A 21,707-nucleotide genomic window follows, 5' to 3' on the forward strand; every position below is an offset into this window, starting at 1 on the left:
AGCTGGCCGTGTGCATGGTGACCGTCTCCAGTGTGTCCTTGGGCCTCCACAGCCCTGTCCACATGTTCTCGTTGTCCAGGGTATGTGCCCGGTAGATGGGGAAGCCTCCTTTGCTATGATGGAGATGTCCTGTTCCGTTTTATGGATGTTATGGATGGGGACAGTCCCTGTAAACGGGTGGATGCCCTTGTTAGTGGAGATGCCACCTTGGTAGTAGAATGTCCCACTCTTTGCTGATGTGGACCTCTCTTGGTCCTCAGGGGTACAGTCTGCAGCTGTTAATGTCATCTGTGAGCTGGCGCGCCGCAACCCTAAGAACTACCTGTCTCTGGCCCCGCTGTTTTTCAAGCTCATGACATCTTCCACCAACAACTGGGTCCTCATCAAGATCATCAAGCTGGTGGGTGCTGAAGGACGGCTGCGTGTGTGCTGGCCTTGAGTCCATGCTCTCAGGCGTCCTGGTGACCACACCACCCTTGTTCCTATAGTTCGGTGCCCTGACTCCCCTGGAGCCCAGGCTGGGCAAGAAGCTGATTGAACCTCTCACCAACCTCATTCACAGGTAGCTACTCCTTGGCTGCCAACCCTGAGCAGGGGCATTGGTGCCACTCTGACACGCCCCCTGTCCACAGTACCCTCCTGTCTCACTAACTGAGGCTACCCTGTTTAGTCTGTTTCATTTTCTTGAGGCATATTTTGCTTTGTAGCCCAGACCTGCCTGGAATTCACGAAAATCCCCTGGGAGCTGAGATTTTAAGTGTGCACCACTACACCCAGTTCAGTCAGCTTGCACCTGTACTTACACCGAGCCCCGCATTCATATCGTCCTTTAGCATCCTGGGCCCCCAGAGCTGTGCCATGTCCCTTTGAGCTGATCCTCCAGAGGAGCTGCAGGCCATCGTGGCACACACAGGGACAGGGTTGGGAGTGGAGTAGTCAGTGTTGGGCTGCGTCCCCTACCTGAGAGGGGCACAGTGAGCATTGTGCTGGGCTTGAGAAGGGTGGCAGTGGTGCCGCTCCATGGAGCCCAGCAGTGTGACCTTGTCTGTGTGTGACACTGGGGCTGGGTCCTCATTTCTCCCTTTCTCTCAGCACCTCTGCCATGTCCCTGCTGTACGAGTGTGTGAACACCGTTATTGCTGGTGAGTGTGCTAAGTGCCCTGCTAGGAGGGCACCGGCTGGGGGTGGAGTCAACAGCCGGGTAGGAGGGCACTGGCCTCAACACAGCTCTTTGGCTGCTGCTGGGCTGGGAGAGGGTTCAGCTTCCTCTGCTGGAGCGTGCTGAGAAGCCTCACTGGGACCCAGAGCGTTCCCTGGATAAGACAGCTCGCTGAACTTCTCTGCAGTGCTGGTGGAAGGTTTCTGCGTGGCTCAGTTCTCAGCCCTTCCTCAGGCCCCTTTGCTTATTTGAGAGGTTATCCCCCAACTTGGGCACAGAGGCCAGGACCCACAGGTGTCTGTTTTGCAGGCAACATGTCATTTTCCAGGCCTCCTCCATGCTCCCCCAGCAGACCTGAGTTTAGATAGTCATTTCCCCCACAGATACGGAGGACCAGAGCTGAGAGACAGCAGCGTGGTTACTTTGCAGGCACAGAGAAGTGAGGGCAGTATACAGCACGCATGTCAAAGGTCCTGGCTAGGCTCTGTAACCCTAGTGCCAGGGAAGCAGAGAAGCAGATCCCTGGAACTTTACTGGCATCCACTTCACCAGTCAGTGAGTTCCAGGATTAGTGGGAGACCCTGCCTCAAAAAAACCAGGTGGGAAGGACTGAAGAGGAGGCCTGCTCTCTTGACTTTCGTCTTCCCACACATGCACATGCAAACACAACACATGTAGAGAGTTAGAAAGTGGGCCCAGCACTCTTGGGCTTGTGATTGAACATGGCCTTCCTCCCCTGCTGTCCTGCCTGGGCAGAGGGAACGGGAAGAAGGAAGGGACCTTGAAGGTATGATCTCTTAGATAAGGTCTTAAGGCCGCAGTGATCACAGGGGAGTTCCCAGGTTGTATGGCTATCCTTGCAGCTGTACCCCAGGGACAGGACCTAGCTGTCAGCCACAGGAAGAGCAGGTGGGGGCTTCTGGGCCCCTCCCTGGGACTGAGCTCATTCTGTATCCGCCATAGCCTATGATGTGTGGAGTGTGTCATCTCAGGGCTCCCTGAAACCATGAGCATTCAGGGTTCTTGAGGGGTCTCCAGCCTACTGTGCCCAGTACAGGTCTGCACCCCAGATCCCAGAGAGGACTAGGAGCTGTGTGGTCCTGTCTTTGGTACCAGTGCTATAGGTCTAAGAGCCATTCCTGTTAGGGAGGATGGGAGACCCAGGCCAGACCCCCTGGCTTCAGCCTGTCCATATGCCTTTTGAACATGCAGCCTCAAGCCTGCTGTTGGTGGGATGGGTCAGTAGGGTGTCGGTATCTAACCCAGGCCAGGGGCACTAACCTCCACCTCCATGTACCCCAGTGCTCATCTCACTGTCTTCTGGGATGCCCAACCACAGCGCCAGCATCCAGGTGCGTCCGTCTCTGGGGCCTGTGTGGGTTAGCACAGGCAGGGCTCGTGGGCACCGGGCCAGGGCTCCTCAGCCAGATTGGAAATGATGGTGGTGGTCATCTCCCGTCTCAAATGTGAAGGGAGTCCTCTAGCCCCAGCCCTCCCACAAACACCTCCTTTCTCCACTATACTTGCACCTGCCCTGTGGCCCAGTCAGTCTGTCCGGGCAGCTGCAGTGGACACTCCGTGCCCCCAGTCCCTGTCCTCACTGGTGCCTGCCGATCCACTCAGTCATGCTGAGCGGGGTCCCCAGAGCAAAGGCCGCAGTCCCGTGGCCTCCCTGTCCCCAGATGCATGCCCTTGGTCAGGGCTGGTGGTCTGCTGCTGGGCATAGTGGTGGGTGCAGACCAGTGTGGCTTTCCTCCTCTCAGCTGTGCGTTCAGAAGTTGAGGATACTGATAGAAGACTCCGACCAGAACCGTAAGTCACTGCCGCCTTCACCGGCTCTCACGCCTGGGACTCAGATCTCACACCTAGAGGCACATGGTCCCGGGTCCTCTCCTTCTGCTCTCCTCGTGCCAGCCCAGCTGGGCAGACAGCTTTGTGGATGCAGTGGTAGCACTTACGTAGCCCACTGCTGCCTTATGTCCCCACACTGTTCTCTGCTTAAACCTGCTCCAAAATGGGTGCTGTGTCAGTGTCGCCTGCTTCTGACCAGACCAAGTGGCAGGCTGTTGTCTGCATGTTCCAGTTGTTGCCCTAGAGCCAGGCCTGACAGACTTCCTCAGAGCCCAGGGCTCCCATCCCCGCTTCACACGGCAGTGTCTCGGAAGCTCCCGGCTCCATGCTGCTGAGGGGCATCTCTGGGCCACCTGTTGGTGGGTGACACAAGTGAGGCTTTGGGTGCACAGGTGTCATCTGTGGCTCCTGCTGCCATCTCCCTTCACTTTTCTCGAGGCCTGCACTGGGCCAGCAGCCACTCTCGCTTGGTCTAGCAGTGGCCTTAGAGCTTGTGGGCAGGGTCCTCAGATACCATCATTGGAGTTCTTTTCTTTATTTTTTTTCCTTTCCTTTTTTGGCTGTCCTGGAACTCACTCTGTAGACTAGGCTGGCCTAAACTCACCTGATCCCAGAGATCCACCTGCCTCTGCCTCCTAAGTGCTGGGATAAAAGGTGTATAACACTAGCTCCAGCAGGGTGGTGCCTCTTTTTTTTTCTTTTTTAAATATACTTATTTTTAAGTTATTTGTAAGTTTTTGTCTTTCATAATCGTGTGTGTGGGAAGGCCAGTGCCTTTGCAGACAGGAGGCTTAGAAAGCTCTGGAGCTGGATTTGCAGTCCTGTTCCTCCAGTTTCCAGAAGGCGGTGTGTGTAGACCATGCTGTGAGAGGCTGGGGTACACGGCCTCTACCTGGGCTTCTTGGGTTGAGGTGGGGCTCACAAAAGGGGCCATCAGCTGCAGGCAGCACCAGCTAAGGCCACAGTGGCTGGAGATGGCGCCACCCTCCCCGATGCACCCATGGATCATGGTGTTCCACTTGCTGTCTCCGAGCTAATGGTCACTTGGTCTTCACAGTAAAGTACCTGGGGCTGCTGGCCATGTCTAAAATCCTGAAGACACACCCAAAGTCTGTGCAGTCCCACAAGGACTTGATCCTGCAATGCCTGGATGACAAGGATGAGTCCATCCGCCTGCGCGCCCTTGATCTGCTCTATGGGATGGTATGTTAGGTATCCCTGTGGCCAGGATGGGGCTGTGAAGCTTTAGTACTTGGGTCACCACTACCCAGGCTGGGACAGCAGCCTGAGCCTGCTGCATTCCGCCGATGGCACCTGTCCCGGCTATAGAGAATGGGACTGGGTACCCAATACCAGCATTTCTGTCACTCTCCCTTGGTCTGATACAATTCTGCTGTCTGGAGAGGAAGCTGTCCGTCTTGGGCTCTTGAGTTCCATCTTGGCTGTCAGCGTTCATGGCTGGCCGCATCGGCCTGTGCTCCCACAGGTGTCCAAGAAGAACCTGATGGAGATTGTGAAGAAGCTCATGACCCATGTGGACAAGGCCGAGGGCACCACCTATCGTGACGAGCTGCTCACCAAGATCATCGACATCTGTAGCCAGTCCAACTACCAGCACATCACCAACTTCGAGTGGTATATCAGCATCCTCGTGGAGCTGACAAGATTGGAGGGCACCCGCCATGGCCACCTCATCGCTGCACAGATGCTGGACGTGGCCATCCGGGTCAAGGCCATTCGCAAATTTGCTGTGTCCCAGATGTCTGCGCTGCTTGACAGTGCCCACCTGGTAGCCAGCAGCACCCAACGCAACGGTATCTGCGAGGTGCTCTATGCTGCTGCCTGGATCTGCGGGGAGTTCTCGGAGTGAGTCAGTGCAGCCCTCGGAGGTAGCCTGGTGGGGGGACATGTAGGCAGACCCTGTGCCTGACGATGGTCACTTCTGGGCAGCTCTGCCCAAATGATTGCCTGTGTCCTTCCATGGAGTGGCTTGGTCAGTTTGGGTCACACTGGCTGTGGAGAAGGTGCCCTCTAGACCATGAAGCAGCTCAGCTCTGCTTCAGGTGACTTCCAAGCTGGGCAAGTTGCCACCCTCAGAGCCAGACCTCAGCATACAGTGCTGATAGTGAGTGCGTCACACCAGGCTGCAGGACTGTTTAGGTGGATAGGCTGGGATGGCTACAGCATCTCTATTCCATCTCACACACCTGCCCAGAGGACATGTGACAAAACAGTTGTGGATTTGTTGTCAAATGGTAAACTCAGTCTGTCACAGAAATCTCCTGAGGAGCACATGTCTCTGGAAAAACCACAAAATTTGCCCAGCACCTCCCTTGCCCCAGAGCTCAGCCCATGGAGGCTGTGTATAAGTTGCCCTTTGAGGACCCAGTGGGAGCCTCCTCTTTGAACCACACAGGGCAGCACCACACATGGATGCCAGGAGGAGTTACTGATGAATGTGCAGTTTCTGTGGTGCTAGAAATTGAACCCAGGGCCGGGCGGTGGTGGTGCATGCCTTTAATCCCAACACTTGGGAGGCAGAGGCAGGCGGATTTCTGAGTTCGAGGCCAGCCTGGTCTACAGAGTGAGTTCCAGGACAGCCAGGGCTACACAGAGAAACCTTGTCTCGAAAAACATAAAACAAAACAAACAAACGAAATTGAACCCAGGGTCTCGTTTATATCAGGCAAATGCTTATTACCAGGAACAAATAGGTGACAGCCAGTCAGCCGTGTAGGTCACACAAGTCCTCTGCCCTCTGTGTCGACTACAGGCAGTCTCATCTTTGCTATCATTTGTTAAACAGTGTCCCTGTGTGGGATTCATGGTTCTTGGTTTCCGGCTTATGCTCAGTGAGAGCAGGTGCTCCTTAGCTGAGTAGCCTAGCTCCCATGTTGCCTGGCCTGACATACTTGGAAGATGGGCCTGTGGGTATGCGCAGTCGCGTCATGCAGCCCGTCTGTCCCCCAGGCACCTACAGGCACCCCAGCAAACCCTGGAGGCCATGCTGCGGCCCAAGGTCACCACACTGCCCGGCCACATCCAGGCTGTGTATGTGCAGAACGTGGTAAAGCTGTACGCGTCCATCCTGCAGCAGAAGGAGCAGGCCGCCGACACTGAGGCCGCGCAGGAGGTCACTCAGCTACTGGTGGAGCGGCTGCCGCAGTTTGTGCAGAGCGCTGACCTGGAGGTGCAGGAGCGGGTAAGGCTGCAAACTGGGGATTCTGCTCACAGCTCTTGCCCTGTGGGCACATCCAGGGCTGGCACGTGTCAGGCAGTAGTACAAGGATGCCTACCCACACCCCAGAGGTCCTCCAGCCAGGTGACTCCTAAAGGTCCCACAGCTCCCTGCACAGCACCTCGAACTCCAGTGGCGTTACCAGGGACACGCTGGAGACAGCCTTGGCCCCCTTTCAGGTCCTTGTCCCCAGCAGAGCCAGGAGACGAGAGAGATTTTTCTTCTTTTTTCCAAAGCGGTTGTTGGAGTTTTTATTTTAGCTCTGCCCACCTGGGGCTTGGGGTCAGTGAGCAGGGACTGGGCCTGAATGGACCTGAGCCTGGGTAGGAGGAGCCAGGGCTCTGCTGCTGCTGTCGCTGCTGTCGCTGCTGTCATGGGAGAGCTCGTTTGGGGCCACCTTTGTCTTTTCTAGTGTAGGTCTTGAACCAGGTACTTGTGTGTGTCTGGCATGTGCTCTGTCACTGAGTCACAGTGGCCAAGGTCCTGGGCTAACACCTGAGTATTGGGGCCCAGTGGCCAAGGCTGCTTTTGGCACCCTGTGGCTATCATATAGGCTGTCACTGAACCAGGTGCCATATGGCTTCTGCTAGGTCTCTGGGGATGCTTCTGGTGGTGATTCGTCTATGGTTGAACTGTCCCAGGCTGAGCCCTGGGGGAAGTGAGAACCCATACTGAGCCCCACCATGATGTTTGCTGGGATTGATTGTGCAGCAAGGTAGCGAGGGCTGCCTAGGACAGCTGTGTCTGTGCAGAGGTAGAGCTCAGCTCCCTCCTGTTCAGACCCTGTTGAGGCCTGTGTCTCCTGCTCTGATATGGTCACAGGCAGAACTAGGTCTGTAGCAGATGTACATGGGGAGAGGCCAGGGACCAGCACTCGGTGCTCAGATACCTGGCTGAGGGGCTCTGGACAGGCACCCACTCTTGGCTGCTGCTCTCCTAGGCATCTTGCATCCTGCAACTGGTCAAGCATGTACAGAAGCTGCAAGCAAAAGGTGTGCCGGTGGCTGAGGAAGTGAGCGCCTTGTTTGCCGGTGAACTGAACCCTGTGGCCCCCAAGGCCCAGAAGAAGGTCCCCGTGCCTGAAGGGTGAGGATTGGGGATGCAGAAGAGAGATGGCTGGCACCACTGAAATGGATCTAGGAAATTAGAAAAGGGCTTTCACACCCCATAACCTTCCATCAGCCAGGGAGACAAGAAATGGCCCCGGGACTGAACAGCTGGAGGCTGCCCTTGCTCACTCACTCCATCCTGGGACTGTTGCACCCCTGGTCCCTGGTCCTCTAGGAGGACCCTTATTTGCCAGGATTCTGCCAGATTCCATGGTTCCTCCATTTTCCTGTTCTGTTGTTCCCTCCCAGGCTTCCTACCTTTCCATCTCTGTGTCTTCTGTCGGGGGCTGTGGCATCCCGGGTTGCTTGATCCCTGGGGTACTGGTGTGGAAAGATGTCTCAGATGGACAGTGGCCTTCTGCCAAGGATTATTGCTTGCAGTGGTCATGGTAGGACAACGACAGAGGAGACAAGGACACCATGTGATCCCCTCTGTACTTCCAGCCTAGACCTTGATGCCTGGATCAACGAGCCTCCTTCAGACAGCGAGTCTGAGGATGAGAGACCCAAGGCCGTCTTCCATGAAGAAGAGCCAAGGCACACTCGGCGCCGGCAGCCTGAAGAGGACGAGGAGGAGCTGGCCCGGGTGAGCATGCCATGGCAGTAGCCCCCAGCACAGGGCACAAGCCTGGGCTGGAAGCTGTGCACAGAGGAACTAGCTAATTGTCAGGCTTAGGGGCATCTGGGGCCCGTGACACAGACGACAGAGGACCTTTGACTTTTGTCTTGTCCTCTTGTCTAGAGCAGCCCCCCATCGCCCATGAACTCCCCTTTTTGGACACTTAGCAGGAACAGCAGAGTAGGCTTCTGAGGTGCAGAGTGGGCAGACCCAGGCCATTTCTGTTCCCAGGAGACAGGAACCTCAGGTGGTCTGCCCACCCATGAGCTCTGCCCTTGGAGGTTGTCCTCACAGTTCCTACTGTGACCTCTCCCTGCCCACCTGGGGCCTTGGGAACTGGACGAGCATGTCTCTGAGACACATGCTTATGTGGACTCTTCTCCCCTACAGCGGCGAGAGGCCCGGAAGCAAGAGCAAGCCAACAATCCTTTCTACATCAAGAGTTCCCCATCCCCGCAGAAGGCAAGTGGCGGCCTGGAGCCATCCCCTCACCAGTTGCCACGCTGAAGCCCTAAGAGAGTAATGTAATTACACAGTGCAGGGGAGGCGGGCTGTGTCTGTGTAGTCCCAGCTGTAGCTGAGCAGGGCTGTGCTGCGTCCAGGCCTTGATGGAGAGCCCTGAATGGTCCAGATGAGGTCCCAGGGGCAATGAAGGTACTCTACCCAGCTGGCTTGTTGTACCCACGGGAAGTGCTGGTTCCACATGGGCAGCTACCTGGCCTATCAGATCCTCATGTCCCTGGGAGGTTTCAGCTTTTGTGAGCAGACCCTACAGTGGTATCGGGGAGAGCCCTTGTGCAGCATGGATGAACCTTGGGTCCCATCCACAGCACCATATCGACCAAGCGTGCTCATCTCAGCACTCAGGAAGTAGAGATGGAATTTTCTATTACCATTGACCTTGGCGACGTAGTTTTAAGCAAGCCCGAAATCCCTGTGTCCAAGGAAGGAAGGAAGAGAAAAGACTCATGCATAGATTTGGGTCTGACTGTACTGTACCAAGGTCACAGTTAGCCCTGCTTCCTTGTAGCCTATGATGTCACGTTCCAAGGTGCTGCTCTTGTCTGTAGAGCCTGCAGCTTCTGGGCAGTGCTCCCAGGCCGCATTTGGAGCCTTACTCTCAGGTCCCTTCGCCCTGCCTCCTGAGTCCCTTAGGTTCACTGACCCCTGTGCTCCTCCTTCAGCGATACCAGGATGCACCAGGCGTGGAGCACATTCCTGTGGTACAGATCGACCTCTCAGTGCCTCTGAAAGTCCCAGGCAAGTGTCTCCCGGCTCTAAGCTCATGGTCAGGAGGACATGATGGGGTTCTCGGTGTCCCTAAAGTGTGGCCGTTGACGTTCCCCACAGGTATGCCCATGTCAGACCAGTATGTAAGGCTGGAGGAGCAGCGGCGACACCGACAGCGGCTGGAGAAGGACAAGAAAAGGAAGAAGAAGGAGAAAGGCAAGCGTCGCCACAGCTCCCTGCCCACGGAGAGCGATGAGGACATCGCCCCCGCCCAGCGTGTGGACATCATCACTGAGGAGATGCCAGAGGTTAGTCCCTTCCCAGCTCTTTTAGCCTTGGTTACAACAGGCTTGTCTGTGTGTCCCTAAAAGGGGAGGCTCGCCGTGTGCAGACAGCCACATGCTGACCTATTGCCCAAGGCCTCCATGGTGGACAGTGTTTTACTCCACTCTGAGCCGGCAGCCCAGCTATGTGTGCCACTGAAGGCTGTGCTCTCAGACTGAGCCACAGCCCAGGACACCCACGTGTGGGTTTGGGTGTGACTGTCTGGACTGCTGTTATTTGGAGCAGAAGGGACAGGAGCCTCCAATAGGGCCCATGGTTGCTAGTTGACTGACCCCTAACCCCTCCGTTCCCTTAGAATGCTCTGCCTAGTGATGAGGATGACAAAGACCCCAATGACCCCTACAGGGCACTGGACATTGACCTGGACAAGTAAGTGAGGGTGAGGAACAGACTGCTGAGTGGGCTTGTGCCTGCCTGGGGTGGTAGGTCTCCATTCCTGGGGTGCCGAGAGTCTTTAGCCTAAGGTCCATGGGCTTGGGGACATTCAGAGGTGGGTGAGTGCTGTGTGCTGTGGTGGTGGTTCAGCGTGGGCCTACTGTGTGACCGTGAGGACCTGAGTTTACTTCTCAGCACTCACTGAGACCCAACCCTAGCAGCTAAGGCACTGAATGGTCCCTGGAGCTCATTGGCTGCCAGCCTGGCCGAATGAGGAAGCTCCAGGTTCAGTAAGAGACTCCGTCTCAAGATAAAGTGGAGAGTGACTGAAAAACATCTGACCTTGACCTCTGTCCTCCTTGTGATCATAGACATGTGTGCACCAATGTGTACACCCACCTCCCACATGAGCGTGGACATACGCTGTAATGTACAAAAAAAGACAGAGGGAACACTGGGGCACTGGGCAGAATGCAGGGTCTGGACTCCTGGCACCTTGGCTGTCGTGGGCACTTGCTGGAGCCTCAGGAGTCATAGGACCAGCTGCCCAAGGGGTGGTCGCAGCTCAGCCCGGTGACCCTACATCCCCTTCTCTCCCAAGACCCTTGGCTGACAGTGAGAAGCTGCCTATCCAGAAACATAGAAATGCGGAGACAGTGAAGTCACCAGAGAAGGAGGGTGTGCCTCGGCTAGAGAAGAAGAGCAAGAAGCCCAAGAAGAAAGAGAAGAAGCCCAAAGAGAGAGAGAGAGAGAGAAAGGACAAGAAGGTGCGCGCCTGGGGCTCGAGCTGCAAGTGGGTTGTGAGTCAGTGCTATCTGCAGGCTAGGCTTCTACAAGCTGGGGGCAGTGGGGTGCGTGCTGAGACCCTGTGCACACGCTGGGTGGGCACTCACTCCGCCACATCCCTGGGCTCCTTTTTCCATTAGTTTATTCACTTTACATTTGATCGCAGCCCCCTCCCCTTCCAGCTCCCCCTTCACACAGGCGCACGAGCACACACACACACACACGCACACGCACACACACACACTTGTTTTGTTTGTTTTGAGACAGAGCCTCACTATATAGTTTCAGCTATCCTGGAACTCACTGTGTAGACCAGGTTAGACTGAAATCCACAGAGAACTATGCCTCTCAAGTGTTGGGATTAAAGACATGTTCACTACGCTGGGCTCTCAGGCGCCCTTGACGCTGCATTTGAGAATAGATGTCACTAGGTCTTCAAGCTGACCTTGAGTTTGCACTCCTCCTGCCTTGGCCTCCTGCGTGGGTGAGATAACAGGCCTGGCTAAAACACGTTTTATTTCTCGAGTTAGGGATCAAGCCCAGGACCCCACCGAAGCCTCTGAGGTCCAGCTCAGTGTGTGAGGTTGGTTGGGGTTTGGTCGACTTCCCAGGCTATACCCCCTGCCCAGTTCACAGACCCGAGTACTCAGTAGACTGTTGAAGAAAAATTGCCCTGACCTGTAGGCCAGCCTGTGAGAACTTGTCTCAAAGCACATACACACTCCTCCAGCTCAGCCCTGCTGCTTTGCCCCTCCAGTCATTAGCTGTCCTCCGCATGGCTGGTCACTGTGGTGCAACCAAGCACCTGTGGGAGCACAGCCGGGACGCTCCAGGGCTGCTGCACAGCGCTCAGGCCTGGCCTGTGCTGGGGAGGTGAGAGTGGCCACTTGGCAGCCCTTGCTCCTGGCACTCCCTGTCTTCACCAGAAGTGTTCTTCTTGTGGCTTTAGGGTGAGGACTTAGACTTCTGGCTGTCCACCACCCCACCACCACCTGCTGCTGCTGCTGCTGCCCCCATTCCTGTCCCATCCACGGTGAGTGCCTGCTCCATGTGTCCTCAGGGTCTCACCTGTACATTCCCCTAGAGCCACACACAAGTGCCATTGTAGTCCAGCCTGGTGGGCTGGCCTTCTGTACTTGGTGGTCTGTGTCTGCTGTCTTGTGGAACTCTCTGCCTGACAGGGCTCAATGACACAGAGGGGTAGCCAGCAGGGCATTTGTCCCCAAGGTTGCCCTTGGAGAATGTCCCCAGTCCTCAAGTGGGAACAGCACTGGTTAAGTAAGATTCAGGGTTCCCTTACTGCTGGAACCCCTGAACCTTCAGGAGTACCAGTACCACTTCACCTCTCCCCGAAAACTGACCCTGACCTTCCTGACTGCAGGAAGAACTCGCTGCGAGCATTGTCGTCCCCCCTAAGGATGAATGTGAGGTTCTCAAAGGGGAAGAACCCCAGGACGAGGAGGACAACGTGGATCATGACCAAGAAAGGGTGAGGCACGAGACAAGCCACCCCCACTCTGTGACAGTGGGCCCCTGGCAAGCCTGTGCTTGAACCCCAGGACAGTAGGCATGCTCACAGGGTCAGCAGTGATCAGGACAGTAGGCATGCTCACAGGATCAGCAGTGATCAGGACAGTAGGTGTGCTCACAGGGTCAGAGCAGTGGTGTCCTTAGGAGGGAGCTACAGTCCTATGCTTTGGCCTCTGAGAGGGACCTAGTGCTTCAGTGTTGCACACCAGGACACCATCTCTTTTCAGAACCTTCCATCACCCTAGAAGAGAGCCTCAACTTGTAAGCAGTCTGCCACATACCCTCCTAAACCAGTCATTTCGAATTGACTTGCTGTCTTTGGATGTCCCTGTTCTGGACAGTGCTTGTCATGGAGTCCCACAGAGTGGCCTCTGACATCTGCCTCTCATTGAGGACATTCTTTTGTTTGTTTGTTTGTTTGTTTGTTTGTTTGTTTTTTGAGACAGGGTTTCTCTGTGTAGCCCTGGCTGTCCTGGAACTCACTCTGTAGACCAGGCTAGCCTCGAACTCTTGAACTCAGAAATCCGCCTGTCTCTGCCTCCTAAGTGCTGGGATTAAAGACGTGTGCCACCACTGCCCGGCTTATTTTGTTTTTTTAAAGATTACTTTAGTTGTATGTGGCATGGGATCTAAGGTTCTTGGGATTCAACAGCAAGCACTCTTAACCACTAGCTCATCAACCCAGCCCCAAGCCCCATGTTGAAGCTTCCATGTGTGCTGTGTTGGAGCCTTGCTCCTGATCGTGGCCATGTTTGCTCCTGTGTGGGAGTGGACCTCACGTCTATCAGCCATCTTTAGTGCTAGTCCATTTGCTCCTGGATAATGTGAATGCAAGCACCCCTCTGAGTATTTCTTCCTCTGTGGTGTGGCCAGTAGGGCTGTCCTTCCCTCTGAGTGCAGTGAGTCTCCCTCACCTGTGCAGTAGGGTAGCCCCTTCCCTCTGAGCAGCTCCTGCACTCAACTGCCAGCCCCGAGATTCTAGTGTCTGCCAACCCTGGCCTCCTCCAACCATGGTGACCTACCTGTGCGATTCCTGGCTTTGCTGTCCTGTCTGCTCCCCTGAGGTCTCCCCACGTAATGTAAGGGGGAATGATGGCAGGGTGCCTCTTGTGGGAGGCTAGGCCTGAGCCTGGACTCTGCTTCAGAAATCGTCCCGGCACAAGAAGAAGAAACACAGGAAGGAGAAGGAGGAGAGGCCCCGAGACAAGAAGAAAGCCAAGAAGAAGCAGATGGCGGCGCTGGAGAATGGTGCGGCAGCGGAGGAGGAGGAGGAGGAGCCTATCCCGGTGAGCATGCTTGACAACCTGCCAGCACAAGAGTGCCACTGGAATTCTGTTTGGAGAGGACCCAGGGCCTCTCAAAGCTGTGCTTTGTGGTGGGACCTGTGCTTTGAGGGACCCATGATCCAGCAGCATCTGGTGGCTCTTCCTTTTTGGGAGCAGGTCGTTCCTCAAGCATGGGTCTGTAGCCTAGTCGCTGTCACCACAACTGACGAGGGTGTCTCTCCTCTCCTAGCCCATGTCCAGCTACTGCCTTCTGGCTGAGAACCCCTACATTAAAGTGGTAAGTGACACTTGGTTGGTGTGGGGAAGGCAGTTGGCAGAGCAAACCATCCTCAGAAGCCTTGGGGGGCTGGCGGCGGCAGCCAGGCACCAAGCTCAAGCATCAGTGTAGGCCCACTCTCAGCAGCCGAGCCACAGCCGGAGAGCCCGGTATGAGCAGGCCACCTGAGGACAGCTTGGCTCGCAGGACCCAAGTGAGCAGCTGTGCAGCATATGCAGCAAACACCTTGGGACAGAGGCAGGGAGATGACAAGAGCAAGACCAACCAGTGCTACATTACAAGACTTTGTCTCAAGGGATCAAAGGAACTGGGGTGTGGCTTCCTGAAGAGTGCATTTGGGGGCGCTGGGGCCTAGGGGCCCACAGGCAGTTTTCCAGGGGTCACTGTCCTTGATTTTGGCGGTGAGCTCCCTCCCCTCAGCTGGTCCTTGACCCTGCCCTTGCTTTTGCAGACATACGATATCCAAGCCAGCTTACAGAAGGACAGCCAGGTGACTGTGTCCGTCATCCTGGAGAACCAGAGCAACAGCTTCCTGAAGAACATGGAGCTCACCGTGCTGGACTCGCTCAACACCAAGATGACCAGGCCGGAGGGCTCGTCAGTGCATGACGGTGTGCCCGTGCCTTTCCAGCTGCCCCCTGGTGAGCCCGCCCTTCCACCTTGCCTTCACCGTGCCAGCCAGCTTCACTCTTCCCTATATGTCTCCGTGGCTCTCACACAACGGACTTAACTAGAGCTCCAGGGCAGCTGACGCGAAAGGCCCCAAGCTCTGATGTCCCATGTCTCGGTGCTACTCGCAGGGCATGGTGGAGTCACACGTGCTGGCTTTCACTTGGGACGTTGGGCTGGGCTGCAGCAGTGCCCATTGTTTCTGTCACTCCAGCCTCCCAGCCAGCTAGGACAGACACCCCAGGGTCAGTGCTGGCCCACTGACTGCCGTGTCTCACGCAGGCGTCTCCAATGAGGCCCAGTTTGTCTTCACCATTCAGAGCATTGTCATGGCCCAGAAGCTCAAAGGCACGCTGTCCTTCATTGCCAAGGTACGGTCCAACTTCCTCCCCACCCACACCCTACCCACACCCCACCCCACCCCAGGGGATGTCGGGCATCCCAGGAAAGAATGTGCCTGCCTGGAAAGTCACCCCACAGCTTTCCTCCTTGCAGGATGATGAAGGCGCAACCCACGAGAAGTTGGACTTTCGGCTGCATTTCAGCTGTAGCTCCTACCTGATCACTACACCCTGCTACAGGTGTGTGCCTCTGCCCCGCCACACACCGGCCCGCCACACACCGGCCAGCTCGGGGAGGACAGGGTGATGTGGAACGTGGTCATGTTGGCTGTGAGGAGGGGTACCATGAGAGTGCTTAGCCATCGTCACAGGCCCCACCCCCATCCTGCCACACCTACCTCCTCTACCTGAGGCTACCTCTTCTGCCAGGTGACACTACAGATGCTTGGCTCTCTGTCCCCGGAGGACTGCCCTGCATGCCTGTCAGTTTGTGACATAGCCCAGGCTGCCTTGGAGTGCTGCCCTCGTGCCTCAGCATTCCTAATGCCAGGTGACAGCTGACCCCCAGGCCCTGCATCTCTCCTCCTCTGTCCCCCACAGTGATGCCTTTGCCAAGTTGCTGGAGTCAGGAGACCTGAGCATGAACTCCATCAAAGTCGACGGCATTAGTATGTCTTTCCAGAATCTTCTGGCAAAGATCTGCTTCTACCACCATTTTTCCGGTAAGCAGTGTCACAGTGATGTCACTCTTGGTTTTATCCCACCTTCCCACCCCCAGTCAGTCCCTTCCTGCACCAGGCCTGCAGCCCTGAGCGCCTTCTCAGCATGGGCCCCAGCTCCTGTGTCGTGTGGTCCTGGCTGGAGAGGGCCTGCCAGGGAGCATGGAGCTGACTGCCTTGTCTGTTGCAGTTGTGGAGCGAGTAGACTCCTGTGCCTCCATGTATAGCCGCTCTATCCAGGGCCACCACGTCTGCCTGCTGGTGAAGAAGGTGAGCTCACAGCAGTGCTTCTGCTCTGCGACTGCCCAGGACACTCTCAACAAAAGGCTGCCTCTCCCCTGCTCATGCCTCCCTGCCTGTCCAGGGCTGCCCTCCAAGATCCCCACCCCAAGAATGCAGCCCGTCTCCCACAGTTGCACCAGGCCCTCCCCATACTGAGCCAAAGGCTACAGTTGCACCAGACCCTCCAGCTGCATCTAGGTTAGGAAGGAAAGGGTGGGCTGAGAGCTGGCTCAGGCCTGGGAGGGCTGTGCACCATGCACCTCCATCTCCGCACTCTGGAGACAGGCAGGGTTACTGAGTCCCAGGCAAGTTGGGGCAAATAGCTTCAAAAAAAGAAAGTGAGGTCTAGGCTCCAGCTGAGGGCATTTGCAGCCACACACACACACAGACACACGCACGCACACGCACGGACAGTATGTACATGGGCCTGTCCCCTAGGGCGAGAGCTCCGTGTCCATCGACGGGAAGAGCAGTGACGCCACGCTGCTCAGCAGCCTGCTGGAGGAGATGAAGAGCACGCTGGCCCAGTGCTGAACGGCAGCGTCCAGGATGTGCCGCAAAGATGTGACGGGTCTTCCCTCCTGAGTCCTGTCGTGTGTACTGTCCCCACAGCCAGCATTAATTTAACACCACCGACCTCCGCTGTGACCCTGAGGTCCCATGTTGCATATTTTATTATCCTTTATTCCAACCCCCACTCCTTTGGCAAGGAAGGCCATCCTGACCCTAGCCAGCAAGGGGCTACTCCACTTCCCATTCTCAACGGTGGCTGTGGGGACTGCAGGGTTACAGCAAACACACTGATGCTGCCCTGGAGGAACCCTTCCAAGCTGCTGCTGTCCTCAAATATCCCAACTGGTGGCCTCTGTGGGGAGGTGATCAGGCCAGCTGTTAATTCCTCTCCCCACAGCCTGTGAGGCCAGATGGATGGAGTGTCCTTGTGGGTGGTTCCACAGCCTAGCTGCTGACAACAGGGATGGCCCTTTGATTTTCTTCTGTTCAACAGAATCGTCTGTCTTGGGGTTCTGATGTGGGGGTCAGTGGAGGAGTACAATGTATGCCCCTCAGTTTGTCACTACACATCCTGGGCTTCTCCCTGCAGCTGTGGAGGGCTGAAGGCCTTGCAGTGGAGGGGGTGTGTCCTGGGGGCTTTCAGGGCTCCTCAGGTTCCTGGATGAGGTTCCTGGACGAGGTGAAGCGACCCCAATCTGGACACTTCTTATAACTGGGTAGCTGGGCACAAGCTGAGCCTTCCCTCAGAGGTGATGGTGGTCTACAGACATTCTGGCGTTCCTTTGAGGACAACTGTCACCTTAGCATGTAGAGTACTCTGACTGACCCCATGTGACCTTCCAGCTCTATGATGTTCCATGATTGATTTGCTGTTGACATTCCCATGTGAAGAGAGATATATCACGCCGCTGACGATCGGTGTCACGATGACCCATTAAAGAGTCAGACAACAGGTTCCTGTGTTGTGTGTCCCCATGGTGCCCCAGAGCAGTCCCCAGTGTGCCATTTAGGCTCCTGAAGCTCAGATGGTACAGGTCGGTGAGTTCCCCCAACACTTCCACCTGTGGGGCCTTGTGTGTGGGGGTAAGTTTGCTGTGAGTGTAGCGCCAGAAGATAGTCGTCTTGTACAGTCCCTTCCCACCTGTCTCCACTCACCATGCTAGAATTCAAACAGGTCCTTAGGCATGTACAGCAAACATTCTGACCCTTACCTCTTTTTAAAAAAAAAATTCTATGGTGCACACACCTTTAATCCCAGCACTTGGGAGCCAGAGGCAAGTTATTCTCTGAGTTTGAGGCCAACCTGGTCTATAGAGCGAGTTCCAGGACAGCCAGGGTGACAGAGAGACCCTATCTTGAAAGAAAAAAAAAATGCCTGTACCTTGTGCCAGAAGAGGGCTCTGAGTTCCCTGGAACTGTAGCTCCAAGTAGTTGTGAAGCACCCTGTATGGGAAAACCTGGGTCCTCTGCAAGTCCTAACCACTGAGCCGCCTTTCCACGCCCAGCCTCCCCAGCATCCTAACTGCTCCTGTGGGCTGTGAAGGGGACGAGGTGGACTTGAAAAGGGCCCTTGCTCCACCTCAGGCAGCTCAGTGCCCCTTCATTGATGGGGGGAAAGGGAAGGCTCCTTTTCAAGTAAACTAAGCTCTCAACTGCAACTAGAGTCCCCAGATGCTGCTGTGCCCAAGGCCTCGTCCAGCAAGCGCCCCATCTGAGGCCATGCAGCACCCCCTCCCACTGCCACCCCTGGCCAGGACCCCCAGAGGTAGTCCTCAGCAGTGACAGTAACTGTACAGTGGCTACTGTTCGTGCTGGCCACAGAGTGCAGCTGGAGCTCCCAACACAATACCCGATGTCCCTATTCATCCTGTTGAAACTGCTCTGTCCCCGTCCCCCTGGAGGAAGGAGGGACTCCGGATGCTGCCATGTGTATTCTTTGTTAAAAACAAAACTAACTTGCAGCCTCTCCCATGAGCAAGAACTGTAGGAATGTGCATGCAGATACTCATTCCTTCCTGTCTGTGGGGCCAGGGGACATGGAAGTGGAGGATACCAAAACAAAAAAACAGCCCCTGGGTCACCTGCATCAACTTCTCCCCGTCAAGCCACGTCACATGCTGTTAGGTGCTCTCTGTAGTGTGGTCCACCTGTCTCTCTGACCTGAGTCACACACTAACCTACCCCAGCTTTTATCTCCACCGTAACATCCATCCTGAGGCTAAGAGAATTCCAGGCCAACCTACAGACTGGGGCTCAGTGCAGGAAGGCCCTGCTGGCGCACCTGTCATCCAGCAAAGAGGAAATAGAGGCAGGACCTTCAGGAATTGAAGGTCATCTGCTCCATGGCATGCTCCAGGCCATACTGGGACACTTCACATCCTACCTCAAAAAGAACTGAACACCCCTTCTGCAACCCTACCATAGTCACCCAGGGGGACTGGGATCAATTCAGAGTCCTCAGACCCTGAGGGAGATGCTGCAGGTACCAGCCAGGTTTTCTGGTCCCTCCCTCTGTGAACAGGAGGCTGGGACCCCTCCAGACGCACATCATGTTCAGGCGAAATGTATGCCACCAGCTACGTTAACGACCCAGCTGGATCTCCTGGCAGTAAAGAACTGTCCTTCATGAGAAATGTCAGGGCATTTTAATCAAAATACCTCAGAGGGCCCTGCCCTGGGGGTTTCCCCACAATCTTACATAAGCCCATCTCCCTGCCCTCCCCTGCCCTGGCCCAGCCATGAGAGTGGGAGGGGTGACCTGAGGCAGGCAGCGGCTAGCCTCTCCAGAGGAATAGGCTGCCACGGTGCAGTTGAGCCCTGGCACCTGCCAAGGCTGGGGGGCTGTCAGCCACCAGTCAGTGCTGAGTCAAACACTCAGAGGCATTTTCCAAGGTCAGGTTGACCAGATGCTGAGGTTCCAGACACTTTATGTTCGGTGAAAGGCTTTGGGGGACGAGGAGGAGGTGCTCTAAGGACTTTTGTCCGAACGTGCCCTCCTGCCTCCCTTCCTAGACTGCCTCCCGTGGTCCATTAATATAGCCCAAGCTAGCCCCTGAAATCCTCCTGCCTCAGGCTCCTGGAAGCCTGGGATTATAGGAATGCACTACTACACCCAGTCCCTGCCTGTTCTTAAATCCTGAAGTGTGCCAGCAGGTCATGGATCCTCCCGAATACCCACAATGACAGGCCTTGATAGGGCGGGGGTGGGGGGGTCTATGGCAAAGAGGCCACTTGACTTTGGAGTTCTATGCTTTCCACAGGCCACCTGCTTCTTTGTAGCCTTATTCCCCAGATCACTCACAAGGCTGGAGTGGTTCTGCACGTCCAAGTTGAGGCCGCAGAGAAGAAACACAGCATGGTTCAGGCAGTGCGTTGACCACACAGGCGTGTGTGACTACAGATGGCCAGTGTGCCCTCAGGCACACAGCCCTACCCAGCATCTGCCCACTCACCCACATGCCTCCTCACCTCATCCTTCTCCCCACTGCCATACTCCCCCACCTCGCTCCCCCCTCTCCAGTGGAAGGCCTGGTCTTACCTCATCTTTACATCCTGTCTGAAATAGAATGGGGCTCCAGTTAGACCCTCCAGGTCTGCCACCAACTCAGGGAAACCTAGGTGTTTCATGAAGACCCTTCAGCCAGGATGGTTTGCCCCCTTCCTCCAGCTGAGCTTGGAGACCCTTAAAGGGTGTGGGCAAGGTTCTCCAGAGGCTCTGCCAGCTTTGAACTCTTGCCATAAGGCACACACGCAACCTTGAATTCCAGCAGGAACTTACTTATGCCAGGTGCTTCTACAATGACAGTAGGTTTGGAGTCAGGGGACCAAGTGGCCTCCCTTCGTGCTCCCTCCCCATGTCCTGGTACCCAATAAGACCCAGCTCACATGTATTTTAGAAGGCCTTGTACGGCTGACTCCCACTGTGCCGATGACCTGGGGGGGACACGGGGCTTGGTGATGGGGTATCCCCAAGGCCCAGGTCCCCTTCCCTGCATAGGTGATGATCCCAGGGCCCCAGGGGCAGTGGCATTGCTGCATGAGCCATACTTGCAGTAGTAGCCAAAGCAGATGACGTGGGAGTCTGTGCAGTTGCTGCAGGAGATGGTCTCATACTGGGAGATGCCTGCAATATATGAGAGGCAGCCCCGGGCTCCCCTGGGCCCCCCCCCCCAGCCTGGGCCACTGCCACTGTGGCCCTCAGCCGGGACCATAGTTCACTTACCACAGTGACGCTGACAGTCGATGCGGCCTGGGGAGGAGTAGGGAGGGGAGGACATAACAGGACAGTGCCTTCTGACAAGGCCCAGAGCTCAACACCTCAGCCCCACTTCTGTTTTTGTAGCCCAGGATACCCTGGCACAGAGAAGGTAGCCTAGGCTGCCTAGACACTTGTGGCAATCCTTTTGCTTCGTTCCCTCATTTCTGGGTGCTGGGATTATAGGCATGTGCTACAAGACTTTCATGGGCATAGGAAGGGAACACAGGGAGGCCCCAGTGAAAATTGGGGCTAATCTAAGGGAAAGGGCAGTTACAATGTTCCCAGGTGCCACCATGAGCCTAGACTGACAGAAATAAGGAGGTGATGTGCATGCAGGCAACCATTTCTGCAAAAGAGCCTCCTGCAGAGCCACTCCTTCCTGAGCCCTGTTTCCTGTGCCCCCAGCCCTGAAGTGCCAGCTGCCACGAGCATCATCCCCTCTGTGGAACCCACTGCTCACTCTCTATGATGGCGTTCTGGATGAGGCGAACTTGTTCCCGGAAGATGGCCCGCAGCTCGTTGGGGAAATACCCTGATGTGGGAGTCACACCAGACCGGTCAAGCTCAAGTGCCTGGCAGCTCTCACCGGCCCCTCCTCAGTTCCTCCCTTTACCTGGGAAGTACATCTTCCCCTGGTACAGCTGGTCCATCCTCTGGTACACGGCTTCTGCCACTTGATTTAGCTTCTTCCGGGCTGAGGGCAGGAGGAAAAGGAAGCATATGAGTGGCCCTGTCCGGGTCCCTGCTGCTCTTCTGACCCTGGGACGGGCTCCGCCGCTCACTGATCTCGGCGGGGATGGCCAGATGGAGCTCCTTCATCGTGTTCTTGCTCCACTCGGAGAGCAGCACCCCCGACACGGGGATGTCACCCACCCACCAGGACTTGAGGTTCACGTGGTGACGGTAGAAGGAGAACTTCTCCGAGAAACGGGGGTCGCACTGCAGGCAGCCACGGGCCAGCGCCGCTGTCATGCCCAGGAACAGCAGCGGGGCCATGGCCTGGCCTAGCCGGCCTTGCCCAAACATCCGCGCCGCCAGCGCCGCGCCCTCCAGCCGCGCACCAACCAACGGCGCCTCCCGCGCCACGCCCCGTCACGCCGCACCAACCAACGGCGCGCGC

At 56.1% G+C, this 21,707-nt stretch overlaps 2 protein-coding genes across 3 annotated transcripts in view; one reads left to right on the plus strand and one right to left on the minus strand.

The window, feature by feature from the left end:
• Ap3d1 (adaptor related protein complex 3 subunit delta 1) overlaps positions 1 to 17,282 on the plus strand; it is a 35,141-nt gene extending 17,859 nt beyond the window's left edge. Inside the window, exons 7-31 of the mRNA XM_028771531.1 lie at positions 261 to 400; positions 489 to 562; positions 1,093 to 1,142; positions 2,462 to 2,511; positions 2,923 to 2,971; positions 4,068 to 4,213; positions 4,497 to 4,876; positions 5,981 to 6,212; positions 7,189 to 7,334; positions 7,802 to 7,943; positions 8,367 to 8,438; positions 9,161 to 9,236; positions 9,327 to 9,514; positions 9,847 to 9,920; positions 10,528 to 10,693; positions 11,662 to 11,745; positions 12,094 to 12,201; positions 13,388 to 13,528; positions 13,758 to 13,805; positions 14,257 to 14,446; positions 14,757 to 14,845; positions 14,970 to 15,055; positions 15,416 to 15,537; positions 15,725 to 15,804; positions 16,255 to 17,282. Coding sequence (XP_028627364.1) covers positions 261 to 400; positions 489 to 562; positions 1,093 to 1,142; positions 2,462 to 2,511; positions 2,923 to 2,971; positions 4,068 to 4,213; positions 4,497 to 4,876; positions 5,981 to 6,212; positions 7,189 to 7,334; positions 7,802 to 7,943; positions 8,367 to 8,438; positions 9,161 to 9,236; positions 9,327 to 9,514; positions 9,847 to 9,920; positions 10,528 to 10,693; positions 11,662 to 11,745; positions 12,094 to 12,201; positions 13,388 to 13,528; positions 13,758 to 13,805; positions 14,257 to 14,446; positions 14,757 to 14,845; positions 14,970 to 15,055; positions 15,416 to 15,537; positions 15,725 to 15,804; positions 16,255 to 16,350 — 3,029 coding nt within the window. The 3' untranslated portion in view covers positions 16,351 to 17,282. The remainder of the gene's footprint in view (positions 1 to 260; positions 401 to 488; positions 563 to 1,092; positions 1,143 to 2,461; positions 2,512 to 2,922; positions 2,972 to 4,067; positions 4,214 to 4,496; positions 4,877 to 5,980; positions 6,213 to 7,188; positions 7,335 to 7,801; positions 7,944 to 8,366; positions 8,439 to 9,160; positions 9,237 to 9,326; positions 9,515 to 9,846; positions 9,921 to 10,527; positions 10,694 to 11,661; positions 11,746 to 12,093; positions 12,202 to 13,387; positions 13,529 to 13,757; positions 13,806 to 14,256; positions 14,447 to 14,756; positions 14,846 to 14,969; positions 15,056 to 15,415; positions 15,538 to 15,724; positions 15,805 to 16,254) is intronic.
• Positions 16,455 to 21,630, minus strand: Izumo4 (IZUMO family member 4). Of its 2 annotated transcripts, none has more exons than XM_028771533.1 (11): positions 21,370 to 21,630; positions 21,201 to 21,281; positions 21,048 to 21,119; positions 20,552 to 20,578; positions 20,377 to 20,452; positions 20,215 to 20,262; positions 20,108 to 20,122; positions 19,868 to 19,885; positions 19,631 to 19,645; positions 17,711 to 19,272; positions 16,455 to 17,399 (listed from the first exon to the last, which is right to left on the minus strand). In XM_028771533.1, exons 1-10 carry the CDS (start codon positions 21,611 to 21,613, stop codon positions 19,185 to 19,187), a joined length of 684 nt encoding a protein of 227 aa, XP_028627366.1. In that variant the 5' UTR covers positions 21,614 to 21,630; the 3' UTR covers positions 16,455 to 17,399; positions 17,711 to 19,184. The 2 variants fall into 2 exon arrangements, with proteins under 2 accessions (XP_028627366.1, XP_028627365.1); XM_028771532.1 differs by having other exon boundaries at positions 16,455 to 17,488.
• Positions 21,631 to 21,707: the final 77 nt, after the last annotated feature.

This window comes from Grammomys surdaster, unplaced genomic scaffold (assembly GCF_004785775.1).
Source record: "Grammomys surdaster isolate TR1022 unplaced genomic scaffold, NIH_TR_1.0 209, whole genome shotgun sequence".
In the NCBI taxonomy this organism is placed as follows: domain Eukaryota; kingdom Metazoa; phylum Chordata; class Mammalia; order Rodentia; family Muridae; genus Grammomys; species Grammomys surdaster.